At 44.8% G+C, this 15479-nt stretch overlaps 1 protein-coding gene across 1 annotated transcript in view; it reads right to left on the bottom strand.

Moving 5' to 3' along the window:
- The window catches only part of DSCAM (DS cell adhesion molecule), a 589689-nt gene that overhangs the window by 95833 nt on the left and 478377 nt on the right, over window positions 1-15479 (bottom strand). The window contains 1 exon segment of the mRNA XM_049785384.1: window positions 1551-1791. Coding sequence (XP_049641341.1) covers window positions 1551-1791 — 241 coding nt within the window.

Raw genomic sequence — 15479 nt, forward strand, 5'->3', positions numbered from 1 at the left:
GTGGTGCAGCTTGGCTGTGTGGTTATGGAACCTTAGGGCCACACCCTCTGGTCCCCCAAGAACTAACTGTCCAATCATAACAGAGCCAGAGACCACTGCAAGATTTGAGTGATTGTTTCTCCTCCTCTCCTCTCCTCTTCCGTTCTCTTCTTCCTTTCCCCTTCTCGTCTTCTCCTCCTCTGTTGTGACACACCCAACTATGCTTGGGGCTTACTCTTGACTCACTCTTTTAGGGACTTGGAAGACCACATGGGGATCTGGGATCCAATCAGGGTTGCATCCCATAGGATTCCCCAAGCTTGCCAGGAGTGATTCTTGAGTGCAAAGCCAGGAATAACCTTTGGGCACCACCAGGTGTTGCTCACTTAAATTAAACTAAACAAAAAATGGACAATCTTTTTTGGGGGTATGGGGCCCCTAAGTGGTGTATAGGGGCACACACCCACAGGTCTTACTTCCCTTAAATCTGGAAAGTTAGTCTCATTGAAGTGTTACTTGCTTGACTCCTTATTTCCCTCTGTATTGATTCATTTTGGACAGAAAAGCTGAAACCTGGGATTAAAGTCCTAAAACCCACCTAACCTAACCCTAACCCACCTAGAAATCTACCCAACCTAACCCAGGCCCATCAATGCAGCTGCTTCCAGCAACTTTCTATTGGAGGAAAGAGAAAACATAGAGAGGGGGAGAGAGAGCCTGGGAGAATATGTGGAGTTGGCTTCCTGTCTCCCCGATGACAGCTTTACACATCGGGGGCGAAATATTCACCAACCCTCAGACAGACATCAAGGGAAACTCATCCTAGAAGGAAAGCCAAGGGCATCACTAATATTTTCACAGGTTCTGAGGATGAGAAGGAAAGTCACAACTTGCAGAACCTTCTGTAGGTTCCCTCTCTCTAGACCTTCTCCTCTTCCTGCAGAAAAACTAAGAAATCAGATGGGCAGTGATCATGTGATTATACAGAAGGGAGAAAGGTAAATGGATTCTGTCTGTAGTACATATTCTACTATCCATTCAGCATCCTGTGTACCTAATTCCCTAAAAGGCTGTTTGTGTCTCGGGACCCCAGGGATAACCCAGTTTTTAGGTCCAAGGAAGGAGCGGAGATTAGTGATTGTTCCAGATGCAAGAGGTAATGTCTCCTTGTGGCCACTAAGGGGCAGTCTGTCTCTGTGCTATTGGCTGCAGAATCCAGGTTCTTGTTTCTGGGTTCAGAATATGTTTGGAGGGGGAGGTGGGAATGGTGAGAAGTGTGTGTGTGTGTGGGGGGGGGTGAATTGTTAATAGTAATAGTAATTTGTAAGTAAGTAAATTACTTAACAGTAATTTGAGAGAAAATCCTGGAAAACTACCTTTTATACATTGTGGTTAGACTCATTCCTAAAAATAATCAGTTCTCATTTTAACCTGGGAGGAGAATGATGGGAAGTCCAGTTTTGGGTAGCAAAAAATTTAAAATAAAAGGAAAAGCCTTCCCAGGAAGGATGGAGGATCAGCCATGTCCATGCGGTCTACATCCTTCTCTGAGGATGCAGGCAGACACCTACCATCCTCCAGGGTGGTAGTGATGATTTCCTGGGATGATGGGCCCGTCCCCGCGCGGTTGCAGGCCTGCACCACCAGCCCGTACTGGGTAAACTTGTTGAGGTTGTCCAGGGTGTAAATCTCGCTGTCCCCCGTGGTGTCTATGCTGATGATGTTGAACTGGAAGTTACCGCCTGTGCTGTACTCACGGTAACCGATCTGGTAGCCACGGATAATCCCATTCTGCAGGTGTTTTTTGGGAGCCTGGAGGAGAGAAGAGAGATGATACCACCTGCGCCTGGGGAGGCTTGGGCAATGCAGAGCATCCCTCTTCTAGGGGGTTCAACTTGGAGCCAAGGCATTCAGACGAGGTGGAACAGGAGCTGGATGGCCCCTGGGTGAGAGGTGTGGGGTGGGGGCGTGAGCTAAGGCAAGATGAACCTTCAGGATGTCTCACAGTTGCTTCTGCCCCCTCCCCTGGAAGTCCCCAGCTGGCCTCACTTCATCAGGGCTCAGGCAGACACCGTGGGGAAGTAAGAATGATACAGCCCCATTGTCTCTAAACAGTACTGGGAGACCAGGACTTCAGGCACACCAGGGGCTTCATAGCAAGCCCGATGGATGGGGTATCTGGACCCACCCAGCAGAAATGACCAAACCTGCACATTGGTCTAGATTGTTTTGGGTCCCAGAGAATAGAACTGGTAAGGTAAGGAAAAGCTCCTGCCCCATTAAAGGTGACACATAGAATGTTCCAGAAGGAAGGTGCTTTCCATGCTAAACAGTGGATTTGAAGGTCATGCTCTTATGAGGATTGAAGCGGCGAGAGAGAGGATGGAAGATAGAGGCAGGTGATGGGGGGGGGGGAGTTGGAGGGTATCAGACATTTAGGGGCAGGGGTATTGTTCACAAAAGCATAAATGTAGACTCTAACCATGATATCCGGGCTATAGTTGAAAACCAAAGTTTGAAATCAGTCTGGGGGTGTCCAAAGGTGACCCGACCTATGTACTGATACAGGAGCACTAAGGGGGAGCCTCGAGTGGTGGAGAGAGGGGCCCCACCAAGCCCACAATGCTGATGTCAGGCCGGCATGGTGGACCTTTTCTCAGAAAATGGGTCTATGTATACATGATTGGAGAACAGAGTTACCTGGGGGAACACAGGGTGTATAGTTCCTCCCCACACCCGAGAGGGGAGCTCAGAATACGTGTGTGTGTGTGTGTGTGTTTGTGTGTGTGTGTGTGTGTATGCAAGCCCCCCGGAGTGTATCTGTAAATGTGTGAGTAAATTCACATGAATGTGTATTGGTCAGAGTCTGGCTCTTGATGGCGTGAGTATCATTGTTCAGTTTCTGTGATTATACGCATGCCAATATTCAACGCAAGCTTGCAATGCAGGTTGTGTTCATGTGTGTGTAACACAAGTGTAAGTATGTGCACTGACATGTCATATGAGCATTAGTGTATACGTAGTATGAGTGCGAGTGGTCATGTGTACAGGTGTACATAGTGCAAGTGTGAGTGCACATACCTGCAACATGAGTGTGACGCATGTGTAAGCATGAGTGTGTTCATTTGTGTGCAGCATGAGCATGTGCCCATGTCTGCAGTAGAGGTGTTTGCAGTGCAAGAATTAGTGTGCATGTGTGTGATGTGAGAATGAGGGTGTGCAACACATCACATGTGTGGGGAGCATGTTTGAGCATGTTCATGCATATGATTAAATATGCATTTCAGCACAGAGCACAGGAAATTGTCAGGGGAGAAGAAGAGAACCACTGGATGGGCTGGGTGGAAGTGGGGAGAGTTGGAGCTCTCAGGGAGCAGGAGAGGTCCCTGGGGCTGGGCACAGGGGAAAGGCAGGTGAGCAGGGTGGGAGAGCAGAATTTGATCACCAGCACAAAGTAGGAGGTGCAGAAGGTGTGTGTGTGTGTGTGTGTGTGTGTGTGTGTGTGTGTGTGTGTGTGTGTATGTGTGTGTGTGAGCCTAGTAAAGGCTTCTTCAAGTGTCTGAGCTGCCTATAAGCTGCCTCTCTGGAGACCAGGGATCTCTGCATATCTAGGGATTCGTCTGAGCTGTGTAAGGGGAGTGAAGTCACATTTCTCTTTAATATGATGCTGTTGTGGGCCACTGGTGGCATTCACAAGGATGGACCATAGATGTTGCATCCCTGTAGAGGTTCACACATTTAATACTAGTCCAAAATTAGTCGATTAATGCTGTCATTGAAGAACAGAATTAGTTAGTCAGTACTAAAGTAGCAATGCACACAGCCATTGTTGCCAAATATACATCTTTTTTGGGAGGGTTGTTTTTACACCAGGGGGTGCTCAGAGGTTTCTCCTTGTTCTGCATTCAGAAATTACTCCTGGCAGACTCTTGAGGACCATATAGGAGGTGGGGGGATTAAACCCAGGTCAGCCACATGCAACGCAACGCAAATACCCTCCTGGTGTGCCATGGATCCAGCTCCCCAATTTTCATCTTACACTTGAGTCTGGAGCCACCCCACAAAACAGAACACTATTTTTGTTTGGAACCACACCTGTTGTGCTCATGGCTTACTCGTGATTCTGTGCTCAGAGATCACTCCTGATGGACCCTATGGGGTTTCGGGGATCAAGCACCTTACCCTTGTACTATCTCTCCACTTCAAAGCAGAGCACTATTAATAGAAGCATGAGGGAATGAGGAACACAGCAGCATAGGAATGTGCTGGATCAAAGAGTCAGAAACAGAAACACAGAGAAACAGCACCTGGTCCTGTGGTGGGGACCAAAACTGGGCTTTGGTCTGCAGGGATCTGCCCCCGCCCCTATTTTACTTTGCACTGATGAGTGACAGAGATGACTTTGCAGTTTGTTTTGAAATCAGATCTAATGATCCTTGCTTTGGAGAATTCAATATCATAAACATTGTTTTCTGCCGCCACTGAAGTTCATGCATATCAGGGAATAAATCAATCCAATTAAGTTCCTGTAAAAATCATCTATATATCAAATGGATAATATAGACATTAAACCTATTTTACATAGTTTGATTTAGGGGCTTGGACCAGACCTAGTAATGCCCTGGGCTTCCTCCTAGCTCTGTGCTCAGGGATCACTCCTGGTAATGCTCATAGGAAAGACCATATTGATGCCAAGGATTGAACCCAGGTCAGTCACATTCAAGGCAAGTGCCTTATCCCTTCTACTATCAATCTGCTCCTTTCATATAATTTTATTTTTGGGGGGGTTTTGTTTGGGCCCCACCTAGTGGTGCTCATGGGTTATTCCTATTTCTGCACTCACTCAGAAATTGGTCTTGGCAAGCTCGTGGAACCCTATAAGATGGATGCTCAGGACAGAACCACGGTCAGCCACATGCAAGGCATATCATAAGTTTATTTTTTGTTTTTTTTTTTTGGTCACACCCAGCAGTGCTCAGGGGTTCCTCCTGGCTCTATGCTCAGAAATCACTTCTGGCAGACTTGCGGGACCATATGGGATGCTGGGATTCGAATCACCATCCTTCTGCATGCAAGGCAAACACCTTGAAAGTTTTGAAAGATAATTTCATTGCTCTCAATGTCAACTATATCTTCACGGATGTATTCTAAGGGGTTCATGAGCATTAAATATTCTAACTTTTCAACTGACTTCTGGTGAGGTTTGCTAGTAGGTCAGGGTGGGGTCTGGGAGCAGCCCGGGAAGGAAGTGTAGATAGGAGCAGCAAATGGGGACATGAAATGATTAGATCCAACACCCACTGGGCCGGAGTCCTACAGGTAGTAGGGCCTACTGGCTGCCAAGTGACTGGGAAGGGAGTTTCCTCTTTCCTGGAGTCTGTGTGTTTGGGACAGTCAGATCTTCTTGGTCCTGGGCCCAGTGGGTGGAACCACATTCTAATGAGCTTAATTATAATAGATGGTGAAGGTGCTTCTGCTTAGTTTCCATAATTCATTCTAGGTAAACAGTACCTTCTTGACTTCTTCTCTTCTAATAACTACATTTTTGTCTAGGTCATTCTGGAAGGACAGAAATATAATATTTCTGCATATATATATATATATATATATATATATATATATATTTGCAGAAACAGGGGTTTCTGAAAAGTGTGTGGTATAGAAAAATGCTGGTTTGGCTTGGGAATTGAGCCCACAGCCTCCATGGCTATGGCATTGTCGTGTGTGTGTGTGTGTGTGTGTGTGTGTGTGTGTGTGTGTGTGTGTGTGTAGACTGCACTTTAAGCAAAGGTGAAGGCTCATTCATTGTCTCTGTTGTTAGGTTGTCTTTGAACACTGGAATCTGTTAGTTATTTTCATTTCAAGAGATGATACAAGGGCCAGAGCACAGTGGGGAGGCTGTTTGCCTTGTATGCAGCCAATCCAGTTTTGATTCCCAGTATCCCTAGGGTCCCTCAAGCCTGCCAAGAGTGATTTCTGAGCAGAGTCAGGAGTAACCCCTGAGTGTCATCAGGTATGACCCCAAAGCAAAACAAATAAAATAACAATTGTAGTGGAAGTCTTATGCCCCATTCTTAGGAGAATTGGGGAACGTGGGTCTGAAAGCAACATACACACATAAAATAATGCACACAAGGTTGGAGAGATAAAACAAGTTCAGGAACTTCCACCACAAGCTATCTACTAGCAAGCAAAAGATACCAGCAGGCAGACAGGCTTACTATGGAACTGAAACCACAAGCAGTCTCTCTGATCCTGTGAGAACCAAAGGCTCTTGGGCCTAGGACCAAGGTGGTCCCAGTAAAGTCACTTGGTCAAAAGTCCAAGCTCACAGTATTGTTCTACTTTAATACTTTCCCATAGGCAGAGGGAATTAGCCCAGAGATAAAACTGCAGAATGACCCTCTAAAGGTCAAGAGCCTTCCTGTTTTGCTGAAATAGAGGGCTTCCTTAGGTGGGTCCAGAATGTTCCACTGGAATTGGACTCCTTAACACAAAGTTGAGCCAGCAAAGGAATGATGTGTCTTGTGTGCAAATGGAAATAGGCCAATCATGTATGTGATGAAGGATGAAATGCTTGTATTAACCAATGAAATGTTTGAATTGTTGAAGCTTGTAAATTCCTATCCTAACTGTTTGGAGATTTGAATCAAGGTCCTTGTCATGTACGCTGGTTGGATGAGACTTGGAACTTGGCTAGCCGAATAAACTCCCTTTTGCACCTTGCTTTATAGGAGGTGGCCTTTGACTCTCAGCTCCAACTCGAGTGTCAACTTGGACCCTACAATCCAAAGTCCTTATGGGAAGAGTAGGACCACCCCCATTGGTGAAGAACAGGTAGGGAACCAATCCAGAGGTACTTCTAGTCCACAAGGGAGAAGCACGAGCAAAAAATTATCCTGAATAGAGTAAAAACGAGTTACTCCAACAAATAATTATAATAAAATGATGCTACAACCATCTCCCATACAGTCCTCCTAGTCCCCCAAAATCATATTCTGTACAAAGATAATTTATTTTACTTAACCATATTTTTTGTTATTGGGAGTAAGGAGGCTGCCTAATTAATTTTTATGAGAAATGCTGTGTGAAGAAAGCCTATGATTATTTCTCGATTTTTACGTTGATTTATTGGATTCAACTTTCAGAAGTGGTTTGTTAAGGGGAAAAGTGGTAAGCATTATAGAAATAGTAGAAAAGGAGCTTTCCTCATCCCTGACATGACCAGCACCAACGTAGGCCACCAACTCCATCTGTGCCAGTGCCAACATCACGACTCCCATAACTTCATAGTCAACATCTTGACCATTTCTGCCTCCTACACATGTTGTAAGATGACACCCAGCTAAAAATCCAAAGCAAAGACATTCCCCATTTTTCTCTTTACTTTAAACCTATCCCTTTGACATGTAAAAATCTTTCTGGATTTTACTCCATTCTCCCAACCTAGTTGAAATTGTACTGAGAATAAAGCAAAGTGAGTCAGTCCTGTTTTGGCACATAGAGAGACCACTAGACACAGACTACATGACTCTCTCCTGACTAGTTTGGTTTATTAATTCTTCACCACTACCGTGCTTCTTCAGACCCATCTGCCTGGAGGTGGAGATATGTCTGTGTGGTGATTTCACAACGTGGGGATTGACTTTACAACATGTGTCTCTCCAATCCATGGAGCAGGTTTCTGCCAACATTCCACTTTTTTCCATGCCAGTTACAAACATCTCCCTCACCTCTTCTGCAGATGGAAGGTCGACCAGTGTCTCAAGGATAGCAGTTCAAATTCTAACTCAGACATGTCTCAGAATTGAATTTAGTAGCTACCACCCATAAAGGCTAAAATAAACTATATCCATTTCCCAAAACTTGCTAATTAGGTTGATAAAGTGACACTAGAAGGTCATTCGGGAGGTCTGGTCTCCCCAGTGATGCTCAAAGTTAGGGGAGCCACTTCCCATGATACTTAGGACAGCAACGGGGTTCTGGCAATTTTGGTGCTAAGGCCTGGTGACAAGATGCTACCTGGGTCCATCCATGCTTGGGCATCCAGTAGTGCAACTAGACATGCCCTGTGATGCCAGGATGAAACTCAGGATCTCATGCTGCCAGCCATGTGCTATAGCCTTCAAGCCATCTTCAAGCACTGTTTAAGCTCTATTATTCATGTGCAAGCTGAAGAGTCCAATTTTACTTTAGACAGTTTCCACCCAAGATTTCCTGGCAGATACAGCAGGAAGCACAGGTCTCTTTGGAAAGACTGATCAGGCCAGGGAATTGGCTCAGGAAGTGTAGGAATATGAAAGGTTCCAGGCCTAATTGCATTTTATGGAGACAAGAATTTGGAGACTCATACAAGTATGGTTGTGGCCAGAGAACTAAGTAAAGCCAAGAGGACAGGAAGCTACTGGGTTGTGGCCCTTTGTGGCCCAGGGACAGGTCCTAGAGTGGCAGGGCCCAAGTAGGGGGTGCTAATTTTAGGATTTCAGCTGCAGATCTCAGACCAGAAGGCAGACACTGCACAGAGCACTGCAGAGGACCAGCACCAGGTCAACCTAGACTGCAGGTGGGACAGGACCAGAGAGATTCAGTGTCTGAACCATGAAGTGAAGGGATAGGGCACATGATGTCCTGTCCCGAGGTTAAGAGAGACACAAGCATTAGAGACAGACTGAGAGTCTCTCCTTTAAACACCAAACTAGAACTTTCTGAGGAATAATGATTCACCAGCTCAGGGATCAATCCACTTTCTCATGGGTGATTTGGAGAAACTCTAATGGTTTTGATCCACCTGAGAGTGGAAGTTGAGGCTCAGCTGTGGATTTATAGACCAGCTCAGGGCAGGTAAATGTGGAGATGAGCCTGTGTAGCATGAAATAATTAACGATGGGGCTGGATGGCGATGGATGGAGGCCTTTGTGCTTAGGCCCCAGCCACGTGGCTTTATCCCCATTCAGCTGGCGGATTTCAGGCCCAGGTAATCGGCGTAATCAAGACTCACTCACAGGCAGGCTTCAGGAAGCATTAACTTTATTCATGCCCTATTCACCACATGTGTGTGGCCTATCTCATAACCTTTTAAGCACTAGTTATTCTTGGCCCTGCATCTAAACTCCTTTCAGCCATCTTCCCTTTGGGCTCCATGCTGGTCAAAGACCAGAACACAGAAACCCAAAAGCCAGAGCGCCCAGCAGCGCAGAACGGGCAAAGAGCCAAAAGGGGCAAAAAGCCAAAAGGGCCGAATTCCCTTGGTTCAAGCCTTATATACCTTTTCCCAGACCCCTCCCAGGAATGGGAGGGGCTCGCAGGTAAAGTTACACCTACTATCCGGTTCCCAAGACCCCTCCCAGAAAAGGGTGGGTCTAGGGTCTTAAATAGGTACACCCACAAGCCTGAACCCACCAATCTCCGAGTTTAGACTCATGGGTAGAGGAGGAGCTCTTGGGAGCACTGGATTCCAAATGAATGCTCCCTTCCATCCTGTCTCTAAGCACAGTACCCATGTGTTGACAGAGCTCCCAAGAGGCAAAGTTTAGAAGGATCCAGCCTTTGTGCCTATGAGATCACCAGGAGGGGAATAGCTTCCCAAGAAATGAGTTTGCTGGGGCAAGGACATCCTTGTCTTTTAAAATAGAAGCCAGGCCTGCTGTGTTCATTATCCATAATCACTACTTTGCCTATGGCCTGCCTCACCACCCCTCTATCACTTTCTGCAGAGACACCAATCTGACAGAACTTCAGGTACACTGAAGTTAGGTATGTGGACTGATGTTACCAGGGCTTCTTTTGGGCGAGCGTGGGCACCCTTCCCCCTGCATTCTTCTTCTAGAAGGCCTGGCAGCTGAGAACATGCCCCACAAAAGCCTCAATATCAGTAATAGTGCTTTGAATTTCCAGACAACTTCATTTGTTTAAGGCTGTCATCCCTATAGGAACACTCCAATGTAACAGAATGAACAGCTAGCAAGAACTTACTAAACCTTTTGCCATTGTATTAATGACTTCATTGGAGAGACACAAATTTTTACAAAGTTGCTTGCCACTGTACTTTTGTCTTCTTTCTTTCTTTCTTTCTTTCTTTCTTTCTTTCTTTCTTTCTTTCTTTCTTTCTTTCTTTCTTTCTTTCTTTCTTCTTTCTTTCTTTCTTTCTTTCTTTCTTTCTTCTTTCTTTTTCTTTCTTTTTCCTTTCTTCTTTCTTTCTTTCTTTCTTTCTTTCTTTCTTTCTTTCTTTCTTTCTTTCTTTCTTTCTTTCTTTCTTCTTTCTTTCTCTTCTTTCCTCTCTCTCTCCCTCCCTCCGTCCCTCTTTCTTTCTTTCTCTTTCTTTCTTTCTTTCTTTCTTTCTTTCTTTCTTTTTTCTTTCTTTCTTTCTTTCTTTCTTTCTTTCTTTCTTTCTCTTTCTCTCTTTCTTTCTTTCTTCTCTTTCTCTTTCTCTTCTTTCTTTCTTTCTTCTTCTTTCTTTCTTTCTTTCTTCCTTTCTTTCTTTCATTCTTTCTTTCTTTCTTCTTCTCTTTCTTTCTTTCTTCTTTCTTTCTTTCTTTCTTTCTTTCTTTCTTTCTTTTCTCTCTTTTCTTTCTTTTCTTTCTTTCTTTCTTTTCTTCTTTCTTTCTTTCTTTCTTTCTCTCTTCCTTTCTTTCTTTCTTTCTTTCTTCTTCTCTCTTTCTTTCTTCTTTCTCTTTTCTTTCTCTTTCTTTCTCTCTTTTCTTTCTCTTTCTTTCTTTCTTTTTTCTTTCTTTCTTTCTCTCTCTCTTTCTTTCTCTCTCTCTCTCTCTTTCTTTCTCTCTCTCTCTCTCTTTCTTTCTTTCTTCTTTCTTTCTTTCTTTTTTCTTTCTTTCTTTCTTCTTTCTTTCTTTCTTTTCTTTCTTTCTTTCTTCTTTCTTTCTTTCTTTCTTCTTTCTTTCTTTCTTTTCTTTCTTTCTTTCTCTCTCTCTTTCTTTCTCTCTTTCTCTTTCTTTCTTTCTTTCTTTCTTTCTCTCTTTCTTTCTCTCTTTCTCTTTTCTCTTTCTTTCTTTCTTTCTTTCTTTCTTTCTTTCTTTCTTTCTTTCTTTCTTTCTTTCTTTCTTTCTTTCTTTCTTTCTTTCTTTCTTTCTCTCTTTCTTTCTTTCTTTCTTTCTTTCTTTTCTCTCTCTCTCCCTCCCTCCCTCCCTCCCTCCGTCTCTCTTTCTTTCTTTCTTTCTTTCTTTCTTTCTTTCTTTCTTTCTTTCTTTCTTTCTTTCTTTCTTTCTTTCTTTCTTTCTTTCTCTCTCTCTTTCTTTCTCTCTCTCTCTCTCTTTCTTTCTTTCTTTTCTTTTCTCTCTCTCCCTCCCTCCCTCCCTCCGTCTCTCTTTCTTTCTTTCTTTCTTTCTTTCTTTCTTTCTTTCTTTCTTTCTTTCTTTCTTTCTTTCTTTCTTTCTTTCTTTCTTTCTTTCTTTCTTTCTTCCTTCCTTCCTTCCTTCCTTCCTTCCTTCCTTCCTTCCTTCCTTCCTTCCTTCCTTCCTTCCTTCCTTTCTTTCTTTCTTTCTTTCTTTCTTTCTTTCTTTCTTTCTTTCTTTCTTTCTTTCATACTTTTGGTTTTTGGTCACACTTGGTGACGCTCAGGGATCACTCCTGGCTATGTGCTCAGAAATCGCTCCTGGCTTGGGGGACCATATGGGACTTCGGGGGCTTGAACCGAGGTCCGTCCTAGGTTAGTTCGTGCAAGGCAAATGCCCTACTGTGTGCACCATTACTCCAGCCCCATTCTTTGTCTTTCTTTTTAAAAAAATTCTTTAGTTTTTCCCTTTTTCTTTCTATTCCTTTTTAAATAACTTTTGCTCTCATTTATCTGGAAGCAAGTGTATTATGGTCAACTATGTCAACTATGTGATACATTTTCTTTAACTAAAGTAAAAATAAATAAAGCAGATGCCAGAGAATTTGCTCATGTGTTCAGCCTATCCCAGGAGGTGCTTTTAACCTGCAAGTACTCAAGTGCCATTCAAGGACAGTTGCTTGAAGATCACTTAGGCAGACCTGCTGTTTACAGCCCATCTCACCCGGCACTTGTCCTCAGCATTAAGAAAGACTTTGGAATGTAAGTGAATTGGCAATGAAACTAAATCCAACAAACATACAAGTGGAGAAGATGTCTCTCCTCCCTGTATTCAGTAACTCAGTACTTTAGAGTCTTTTTGGACTCCTTACAACCTTCCCTGGCAGAACTGTGCTGTGCTATCCTTCCAATCCCAGTGAACAAATGGCAGTGAAGAACTGGTCTTCACTAAACATCATTCATTCCTCAGTAGGGGTTGCTTTTCTATGCTGTATTTATTTCCTGTCACAATCCCAAACTCTTTCCATTTGCTTCATTTCCCTGCTATCTGGGCCCCTGTGCCCCCTTCCCTTCAGCCCTGACATTTTCTTTCTCTCTGCAATCTCCCCAAGTAGCCATCTCTCATCCTCCAGCTGCAGGCAGCCTTCTAGCTTGCCCACTCCCTTCCAGAAAGCTCTCTTCATCTCCATGACAACAGCAGCGCCCTGCATGTCATTTGAGCTGGCTGCCAGGGTCTGTGTGGTTGTGTGGGTCTGTCCAAATTGGCTGTAAGATCATGGACCACAGAGCTGGTCTGAGGACCCTGGACAGAAGTGGTCATGCTCAGGTGGTACATGGAGGCACCATGAAAGCAAAACATCTCTCCAGAACCACAGCCAGGGGCTATTTCTGCTCCCCACCCTTCCACTGCAGGTGAGGGGACTTGGCTCAAAGCCAGTGTCATCAGCTCCCGCCAGGCAGAGCCAGGAGCATCCACAGCAGAATGTAGCCTTTCAATAGCACTGCACATTGAGTCATTCTGTCGAAGTGAATGGAAAAATTTCCCCTGTATTTACTTAAGCCTGACCTCCCGCCCTTCCTCATTTCCTGGGTGCTATGGGAGTAGAGGGGTCTTCATTGTACATTTTCTGTGTATTTCTTGCAGCCTCCTGCTCTGTGTCCCATGGTTGGCAGCTGGTGGCCCCCACCCTGCTTGCTTGATCACGGGGTATTCAATGCCAACTCTGTAGACTGGTTACTAGTCTCACCCAGGCACCTCAGAAGGGGGCATTCTACCTAGGGTGTATGTGCTGAGGAGGTACTCCAGAAGAATCCCTAGATAAGCTTATGAGAGAGGGCTTCCCTGGAGTTCAAGGTTGGGTGGTCTTGTTAAGTAGGTGCCATCTTGTGAGAAAGCAACAGGCACTGAGGTGTGGGGAATAGATCAGGGGGCCTCAGGGTCAATGAGAGCAGAACACATCAATCCTTCCAGGAAGACCATGTCGGGGGTGGAGAGCAAGTCAGAAAAATTGGGGGGGCCCAAGTCAGGTCTTACTAAGGACATGCTGGCACAGGAGTAAACAAACCTCCAGAAGATTATGATGTGAACAGTCTGATGTGAGAGCTTAGCTTTGGAAAATGGCAGCCCTAAACTGGCCTCAGGTGGGGCCACATTGAGTTTGACCCTGAAGAATGTGTTTTCCAGTGGTTTGAATCACCTAGATTTTTTGGTCTCTGTCTGCAGAAAATGAAGGAATGAGTGCAAGAAAGAATGCGAAATCAGGGCCGGAAAGATAGCATGGAGGTAAGGCATTCAGAAGGATGGTGGTTCAAATCCTGGCATCCCATATGGTCCCCCAAGCCTGCCAGGAGCAATTTCTGAGTGTAGAGCCAGGAGGAACTCCTGAGTGCTGCTGGGTGTGACCCCCAAACAAAAATAAACAAACAAAAAAAGAACACAAAATCCTCCAGGTTCAGTGGGTGTCAGGCAGCAAAGGGAGGCTAAAAGGGCGAGGTAGGAGCAATGCCACATTCACCTGCATCCCTGTGCATGATGGACTTGTGGCCCCCCTGAGAGGGCAGCAGTGTGAGGGCCTGACCGCCAGGCCAGACCAACTCAGGTTGCATCACAACCAGCACCACTAAGAGGCAGGTCTCATCCCCCTGTGTGATGAATCAAGGGACTGCAGGAGTTAGGGTTCAGGAGTTAGGGTTAGTGTCTGCAGCACCACTTAAGTGCTCTGGCAGCAAGGAGGAGAAACATCAGAACAGCATTGTGTGCAAGGGCCAAGAACTTCCATGGTGGATGAGACACCAGTTTCAATTCATGCTGGCAGGGGAGAAGGAAACAGCCTGGGCGTGTGACTCAGACCAGGATTGTAAACATTTCCCAACAGCCTCCTGTAGTCTGATGTGGGGTTTGACTGCTTTAATACAGGACCCTAAATTCCTTATGTCTGGAAGACATATCCTCTCCATGGACTCTTCCAATCTTACATCCATTCACTCATTATTCATCTGATTTATTTAGCCACTCACTCACTCATTCACACCCATTCACTCACTCATCCACTCATTTCTTCAACTAGACACTGCTAATTCTTTTTTACAATCATCCACCCATTGATTCACCCATCACTGATTCATCCATTCATTCTCTTTCATCCACTCATTTCTTCAACTAGTCACCTGCCAAGTCTTCTGTTCTCTCACCCACCCACTGATTTGCCTATCACTGACTATCCATCCATTCACTTTTCATCCATTCACTTATTCAACGAGTCACTTGCTGATTCTCTCATTCACCCACCTACTGATTCATCCATCTGCTGATTCACCCATCTACTCATTTCTTCAAGTAGTCACCTGCTGAGTCTTCTATTCACTCATCCACCCATTGATTCACCCATCACTGATTCATCCATCCATTCACTCACTCATCCACTCATTTATTCAAGTAATCACCTGCTGACTTCCATGCACTCACCCACCTACTGACTCACCCATCTACCAATCCACTCATCCATCGGTTCACCCATTTATTCACTCACTCCTCTATTGAGTCATTTATTATCTCTGTTCAAATTGTATTATCCGTGCTCACCGATTCACCTATTTACCCACTCATCCCACATCATTCATTTATCCATTTGCTCACTCATCCCATCATTCATTCAACCATTCACTCACTCATCTAACAGAATCATTCATTCTCTTATTTTCCCATTAAATTATTCACACCCACTGATTCATCCGTTTCCTCATTCATCCCATGAGTAATTTATTCATCCATTTACTCATCCATTCATTCCATCCTTCTTGCATGCACTCCTGCTTGTCATCCAACCAGTAAGCATTCGAGTAGCTGTTGCTGCTGGAACCCTCTTCATTCTGAATTCTGATGATCTGAATCTATCTCCCTGGTAACTGAGTAACCAAGCCCATTCGTTCTGCCCAAGACCTAACAAAGGAATGCAGAACACATGCGCAGACTGAGCTCTGTTTGGTCCACTTCCACTCTGTAAATGTCTCTGCTAACCAGAGGGGCATGAGACGATGTGTTGGCTGCCAGATTCTGTCAGTCACTATTGCTAACATCACCTCACTATATGGAGGGGCAGCAGAGACTAGTCACTGTCACAGCTTAGTAGAGTCAGGTTGCACCTCTGCAAAAACAGGAATTGGAAGAGAAACTCTTGAGGTTGAAGATAGGCAAGGAGAAGTGTGAGGCAAAGAG

This window comes from Suncus etruscus, chromosome 13 (assembly GCF_024139225.1).
Source record: "Suncus etruscus isolate mSunEtr1 chromosome 13, mSunEtr1.pri.cur, whole genome shotgun sequence".
Lineage (NCBI taxonomy): Eukaryota > Metazoa > Chordata > Mammalia > Eulipotyphla > Soricidae > Suncus > Suncus etruscus.